The 7,452-nt window shown below is 47.7% G+C and overlaps 1 protein-coding gene across 1 annotated transcript in view; it reads left to right on the top strand.

Moving 5' to 3' along the window:
• LOC103797266 (zona pellucida sperm-binding protein 4-like) overlaps nt 1–5,074 on the top strand; it is a 5,559-nt gene extending 485 nt beyond the window's left edge. The window contains exons 2-12 of the mRNA XM_009069469.1: nt 3–124; nt 205–307; nt 869–1,024; nt 1,400–1,587; nt 1,769–1,866; nt 2,194–2,324; nt 2,529–2,718; nt 2,794–2,941; nt 4,290–4,368; nt 4,683–4,799; nt 4,932–5,074. Of these exons, the coding sequence (XP_009067717.1) occupies nt 3–124; nt 205–307; nt 869–1,024; nt 1,400–1,587; nt 1,769–1,866; nt 2,194–2,324; nt 2,529–2,718; nt 2,794–2,941; nt 4,290–4,368; nt 4,683–4,799; nt 4,932–5,074 (1,475 nt within the window). The remainder of the gene's footprint in view (nt 1–2; nt 125–204; nt 308–868; nt 1,025–1,399; nt 1,588–1,768; nt 1,867–2,193; nt 2,325–2,528; nt 2,719–2,793; nt 2,942–4,289; nt 4,369–4,682; nt 4,800–4,931) is intronic.
• The last annotated feature ends 2,378 nt before the right edge of the window (nt 5,075–7,452 follow it).

Here is a 7,452-nt window from a genome sequence, read left to right as displayed (position 1 = left end):
AGATACTGAAGGGAAGGCACATGCTCTGCAGAATGACTCTGACTGTGGACTCTTGGTATCTGGGATGCCAGATGGTTCCAGGAAAGTATGGGTTTCTTATACTGGCTGTTACGTCTTTGAGTGGGTAAGTGACATTAGGGATTCTGCTAGGAATGTGGTTACTGCTGCTCTGGCTGTCCTGACTGGTGTGTGGCTTTTCCCTAGGATGGGAATTACCTCATGCTGGTTGGCCTTGAAGAAATGGATGCTGCTGGACAAAAGGCTCTTCATGAAGAGACACTGCTCAGGTGCCCTGTGGATCTTCCTGGTAGGACTCTGACAGACACTCGCATCTTGTGGCAATGAGTGCCGTTTCTTTCAGATGGCTGTTCCTAGTCAGACTGGGGGCTGGGAAAAGAGACTTTCTGCTGTGCAGAAAGCTCCCTAGAAAAGGGTTTGGACACAAGAACCACCAGTTTGCTGGGGACTTGTGCTTCTTTGCAGGGTCAGCAGGTGAATAGGCTCATTGTGTCTCCTAGCTATATTCTGACTGCATGAGTACCTACAAGCTCAGGGATTGAGGATGAGACTAGGTACAATGATTTTCCTAACTACCAAGAGTTGATCCAGAACACTTTATCTTGACAGATCCCATGCAAATCCAGTTTCCTGTACATGGCTTCAGGGGAAATGTCTGTTCCAGGGAAATGCAGGTTTCTTCTGAGCAGACCTCCATGCCAGCTCCAGGCCATGTGTTTGAACTCTGCCTGAGTCTGACTTCTCTTGATTTGTATGCAGGGTCATGAAGATACCTTCCACCACTGTCCTTTGTGACTTTGTCCCCCTGCTCTTATACTTTAGCTGCAAACTCCTGCTGTTTCTTTTCCAGCCCTGGATGCTCCAAGCAGTGGTGTCTGTTCAGCTGTTCTCCACCAGGACCGGCTATCATGTGCTTCCTTGCCTACCAGCCAGGGAGACTGTGAAGTGCGAGGCTGCTGCTATGACCCTAGGGAGAGGGTAAAGCCTTGCTACTTCGGTAACACAGGTAAGCCTGAGCAGCTGTCCTCCCCTCCTCCCAGAGGAGCTGCAAACCAGGATTCCTCGATTTTCTGGCAGAACAAGGCTGGTGTGTACCAATCCTGCAGGTGGCTTAGAGCTATGTTTTTGGCTGTCAAGAATACTGGCTCACTGAAGTGTCCAGCCCTTTTGTGTGCATTGCAACAGACCTGGGTTTATGGCCAAAATTAATGTTGCTGTTAGAGCTGGTTATACTTGTTTTGCTGTGCTTAGCATTGGTTTTGGGGTTTAAAGGCAGGAGAACTTGCAGAGGTTACTGGCCTCCTCTTTGCTGTGATGTTTGGGTCTCCTGTCCATCCCTTTTCTCCCTGAGCTCAAGACCTGATTATATCTTTTCCTCCAGTGACAGCTCATTGCACACCAGATGGGCAGTTTTCCATTGCTGTTTCTCGAGATGTGACCCTGCCACCCATTGTCCTGGACTCTGTGAAACTGGCCAGTGGACACAGTACTGGCTGTGCCCCTGTCATGAAAAACAATGCCTTTGTTGTGTACCAGTTCCCACTCTCTGCATGTGGCACCACTTTTCAGGTAAGAGCTGCAGCTGTCAGTAGGCTGGAATAGCAGGAGCTTGCAAACCTGAAGCAACCTGATGTGACTTTGGCTACTTAATGGGCACCTTACACACCCCAAAGGCCACATGCTGCTCTCTAGCCTGGAGTTGATCCAGCTTGACTTTACCACAGTGACAGTGCCTGGTCTGTCATTCCAGGTGACTGGAGAACAGGCCATATATGAGAATGAGTTGGTGGCATCCAGGGGTGTGAAGAATGGAAGCCTTGGCTCTGTCACTAGGGACAGCACTTTCAGGTAATACCCTGGGGCTGGTGCTGCTGGGTGCCACTGTGTTCAGTGTCACGAGAAAAATTCCTGTCACAAGCTCTGAATTCACAACGAGGCACTGGAATAAGGACTGGTATATCTCTAGTTAGTGGGAATAAAGCTGGTGCTGATTAGTGACACTGCAGGTTTTCAAATCTGTCTAAAGAGAATTTATATTTTTGCTAAAATGAAGTATCGGAGGAAAGATTTGGGATATAACTAATTAAAGTAGATATTATGTTGCCATATTTAGGAAAAGAGATATCAGAGTGACCTTTCTTACCTGCCTGATTTAGAGCTTTCCTGTCCTACCAGGTTACATGTTAGATGTAGTTATTCCATCACTGGGAGCTCCATTCCTTTGAGTGTTCAGGTCTTCACATTGCCACCACTACCTCCTGTGTTCCAGCCAGGTCTTCTCTCCTTGGAGCTACGTGTTGCCTCAGGTAAGAAGTTTGCAGGACTTACTCAAGCCTTTTGGTGCAGGGTTCTGGACTCTGCTGAGTAACAAGGGAGTATTGATGGGTTAACCCAGCACTGCTTCCCTGCTATGGTGGGTGCTTACCAATAGGGCTATGAAGAATGCTCTCAGTGTACCTCTTTCTGTTTCTTCCTACTGTAAGATGTCTCTTGGGTTTCTTCTGCCCCAGATGGAAGCTATACTTCCTACTATACTGACAGTGATTATCCTGTTGTGAAGACTTTGAGAGACCCTGTTTATGCAGAAGTCAAGATCCTTCAGAGGACAGACCCAGACCTGACTTTAGTTCTGCATCACTGCTGGGCCACACCAAGTATCAACCCCAAGGAACAGCTGCAGTGGCCTGTTTTGGTGGATGGGTAAGAGACTTGTGAATAACTTTGGGTCAGGGGAATAACTTGCTCTTTTATTCACTGCTCACCTCTATTCCTCAGGTGCCCTTATGCAGGGGACAATTATCAGACACAGCTGATGCCTCTGAGTTTAGCCTCAGGACTACGGTTCCCCTCTCATCATCAGCGTTTCGCCCTCTACACATTCACTTTTGTGGATTCCACTTCCCAAGAGAAGCTCTCTGGGCTGGTAAGATCCTGTGCTAGCTTCCTAGCTTCCTGTTGAGGACAAGTAAAATGTGTGAGCTGACAGAACCACTTCACAACTATGAGACTCTTGGCCTCCTTTGGGGTGGGGTGGAGGTGTGGTGAGACAGGTGGGCAAAGACTAGGATAATCTCCTTCTGAAGCAGGAAGAGGAGAAGTTGATGCAAGAAACTTTATTCCCTGAGATAAATGTGGTAGAGGTAAGATACATCACTGGATGGGTGTGATAGAAAATGAGGCTACTGACAGGGTAATCTACTTAAGCAAGCGCTAGGTTATTGCCCAAGCTGTTCTGGTGAATTAGCTTAGGCTGTGTGCTCTAACTATGCTGATCTATATTCTCTCAACCAAATTTCTTGGCCAAAACGACTTGGAAATAGCTTTCAGTACCTGCAAAGCATCTGGGCTCTGAATCTCACGAGCTTCTGCACAGTTAAGTCACATGAATTTCACCATGCCTTGTACAGTTTGGTCAGAGCTGCCGAGATCAATTAACACTCAAAACTGGTCCCAGCTGTACCTAACGATGGTCAGTGTGGTGGTGCTCGGGCAGCTGTGCCCGAGGTGTCAGGGAGAAGTGCTGTAATGCCAGACCTGTGTGAGTCTGAAGGTGTACGGTGAAGGTACGAAGATGCCTTGCAGCAGGCAGCAGAGGGCTCCAAGGCTACAGCCTGGATGTGAAACAAGTCAAAGCGACCTTCCTGCCTTCCCCTTTCTGTGGCCAGGTGCACTGGGTCCGGCTGGTACGGAGTTAACTCTCCTCATAGCAACCCATATGGTGCTGTGGTTTTAGATTTGTGGCTAAAACGGTGTTGAAAACGCATTGTTCTTTCTGAATAGTGCTTGCACTGCACCAAGGCTCTCTCCTTGCTCTGTTGCTTCTCAAACCCAAGTGAGTAGGTATGGGGTAGGCTAGAAGCTGGGAGGCAGCACAGCTGACTCAAATTGGCCAAAGGAATATTCCATGCTGCTTAATTTCGTGCTCAGCAATAAACATTGGGAGATTTTGTCTTCCAATGTAGCTGATGCTCAGACTGGCTGGGCACCCATCCATCTGTAGGAGCATGGTGGGAGATTTGTCTTTGCAGCATTTGTGCTTTAGTTTTGCTTTTCCCTCTCCTCTCATTCACTGTATTTTCCCCCTCCAGCTACAGGTTTTCTTGCTTTTGCTCCTCCTGTTCTCTCTCTAGCCTGCTGGGGCTGAATAGGGGGAGTGAGGATGTGGCTGTGTTGATGCTTAGCTGCTGGCTGGGGTCAGTGCATCGCACCAGGATATTACCTGTCTACAGACACTGCCTGAGTGATTCCAGACTGTGTTCCATTCTTTACAGGTGTACCTGCACTGCAGTGCTTCAGTGTGCCACCGCTCTGTACAGGAGTCCTGCACCACCACTTGTCCTGCTAGAGCCAGTAAGTGTCCTAGTCTTCTGCTTCCCCATCCAATGGGACAACAAGGGTCTAGCCTCCAAGCTCACGACTAGGGCACATGTAGACTATAGACTAATTCCCTTGAGCCACAGACAGCTTGAAAAAGTTTTTCCTGCTCCTTTCCACTGACAAAGGGCTGTTACTCTTATGCCAAAAAGGCTCTTAATTCTGTGTGGACTAATGTGGAAGCTTTGTCTTTCAGAGCTTCTCATGTGTTGAGAAGCTGACCTGGACAAAGTTTGCTGACCTTCAGGGCTATACATCTTCTTACCTACAACCTTCACATTGCTCTGTAGGAGGTAAAAGGAGTGCTGAGCATCCCTTTCAGGAAGGTGCCTCCCATGTCTCCAGTAAAGGCCCTGTGATTTTTCTCCAGGATGAGCTAAGATGGGACACATACAAGGATGACCTTGGTAAGTGTGGCAGCCCAGCACAGCAAGGCTGGGGAAGAGGGCTGGTGTAAGTCTTTTCTGCAGAAAGACTGAGTCCCTAATGCATCCCTTTGCCTCACTGAGTGCATTAACCAGGGCTCCTCTCCCCAACAGGAGCAGCTGTGCATACTGCAATCCCCTCGGCTCTGGGGTTTGCTGCTGTGACAACTGGGGCAGCTCTGTGCATGGTGCTTGTGGCTGCTGTGCTGTGGCAAAGGAAGGTGTCAGCAACACATGAAATCAATGGATTGCAATAAAGTGGCTGTTAAACCCATTCAGTCTGTGGTACTCCTTGCCCTGGAGACCTTAGCTTTAAGACTTCATTTGCAAGGCAAAAATTATCTGATGGCTGTGAGAGCTTTCCAAATGCTCCAAATTCATCTCACTTCCCAAAATTATTCTGCTCTGGCTTTGATGTTGACTGTCTGCTGGTTACAAGAGGGAGCCCTTGCCATGACCTGGGCTGCAGACTGAAGCAGGAGTGATTCTGGGTGGTGTCTGTATTTCTGTCACTGACTAGGGTGGCCCTTAAGAGTACTGACCTTGGCTGCTCTCCAAAACTGAGTAGAAGTGCACCAAAACTAACTAAAAGCAGATCTTGCAGGTACTTCTCCTTTGAGGATGCAGAGCAGGTCTTCTGACAGTGTGGAGAAGCTGGGAATTGCCTACCTGCTGCTGAATCATTAGGTAAATTGGTGCTGTGCTCATGTGACAGGATTGGAAAGCAAGAAAGGCAAAGCACTGCACAAATGGCCCTTTCTAATGATTCGGTCTGTGGGTGAACCTACCTCTCTTGCCCTAGAAACAGAAAAGGGCAGGTGGGATATTTCTGTGGAAAAAGAACAGGGAAACATTATTCCAATTGCCATAAAATCAAAGGGCCTAGGTGGTTTGAACTTCGGGGGGGAATCAAACTTTATATAAAGGTTAATCTTAAATCTTCATATGAGAGCAGACAGTTAAGAGTCTTCAAAGCTCTTGGATTAAAGATAATTTGACATCTGTATTGGTGTAACAGTGCCAGGGATGTGCTTTGTTGAGATGAGAACTAAAACTTGCTGTTTTGATCATTAGGGGCAGTTCAATGTGGTGGTGTCATTCACAGCAGCTGGGCAGCATCATTCTTAACTTTCTGAGGTCCTGGGTGAAAACAGCAAATCTCTACAGACAGTGGAGGGAGGAAAGGTGCTCCACCCTACTCCTTCCTGCCCAGCCTGGGGCAGCTCTGGTGCTTGCACTCACACTGAGATCCCCTTATTGCTGAAGGGCTAGTCCTTGAGCAGCTACACTTGAGGGGAAAGAAGAATATTTACCCTTTCCCCCCTCCCCAGGCTTGATTAGAAATTCTCACTATTAAGGCAGGAGAAGAGTCTTAATTGTACTGCTTGGGGGACTTTAAAGGGGAAGAGCTGATCAGTAGCTTGCTTGAGGTAGCAGAAACTGTTCTACTTAGCTAGCTTTTCCTGATTCTGTGTGATTGGAGGTGTCAGCAGGTACTGGGATCTGCTTTTTAATTCCTTTCCTACTCCAAGATACTTCAGCAATCAGCTTATGTTTTTATTTTTCTAGCAGAACTGCTCTTCCCTGATACTTTCAAGATAACCAGTGCTCCTAGTCTTGCCAGCTTTTAAAATCTAATCAGAAGGAAACTGTTCCAAGTTGTATGGTGAGAGGGTGAAGGAGGTCAGAGGCTGGAAAAAAATCTGCTGAAGATAGGTCAAACAGCCTCCTCCTTTAGGGAGTGCCTCTAGCAACTAAGTGACCTTGGTACAGGTGGAGCTCCGTCTGGGAAAGCAGAGTGTAAACTCATAATGTACTTTGTGACAAGTCTTTAGCTGCTGTCTGTAATGTTAATTAACTGGGCAATTAGAGGAGCAATACAAACCACACCTTTTCAGTGCACCAGGTGGGGTGCTCTGGCACTGGTCCTAACTGCGTGTGCAAGCCAAGACCTAAACACCTCCCTGGCTGCTGCAGGAAACCTCCCATGCCTCAGCAAGAGACACGAAATACTTGCTTAGAGAACTTAGATGCCTGCATGAATGCTGAAGAGGCTAGGAGAGACAAGTTCCTCCATGGGGTGGCTTAACCATCTCAAAGGGGCAGGGAGCTCTAGGTGCATAGACTCCAGAATCAAATTCCCCTGCAGGGACTGTCCCTTCTGGTACAGAGCTGAGTCTTGCTGTAATCAAGATGCTGCTTAGTGTAGGACAATTGCAGTTCTGAGTGAAGGTTGGCGAGTGCAGAGAAGTGAACTTTCTTCTCTTATCTGCTCTGGGGAGTCTTCGGTGTTTAAGGTTTGCTGCTTGGTCCTCAGCAGAAGGGCAGGACTTGAGCAGCAGTGGAGTATGAGTTATTCCTGTGAAGCACAGGCACAGGATGAAAGTTAGGCAGCATGGAGGTTTCCTCCTCTGGTGCATTGGTTCTGTCTTCCTTACCTGTTCTCAAACTCCACTGGGGTGTTAGTGGCTTCATGGCTCCTATGTTGTGCAATTTTTGTTTCTGCAAAAGTGTACTATTTTTGTTCTGCTTTCACAGGTGCATTTCCAGCTTATTTTTTTCTAGGCTTCTGCTTTCTTTATTTGGATCTCATTGACTTGTCACTTTTCCTTTGAGTTACCTGCTTTCCTCCATC

Source organism: Acanthisitta chloris, unplaced genomic scaffold (genome assembly GCF_000695815.1).
Source record: "Acanthisitta chloris isolate BGI_N310 unplaced genomic scaffold, ASM69581v1 scaffold35800, whole genome shotgun sequence".
Taxonomy (NCBI): domain Eukaryota; kingdom Metazoa; phylum Chordata; class Aves; order Passeriformes; family Acanthisittidae; genus Acanthisitta; species Acanthisitta chloris.
Note: the sequence above shows the minus strand (reverse complement) of the source record. Positions and strands in the feature narration are given on the sequence as shown.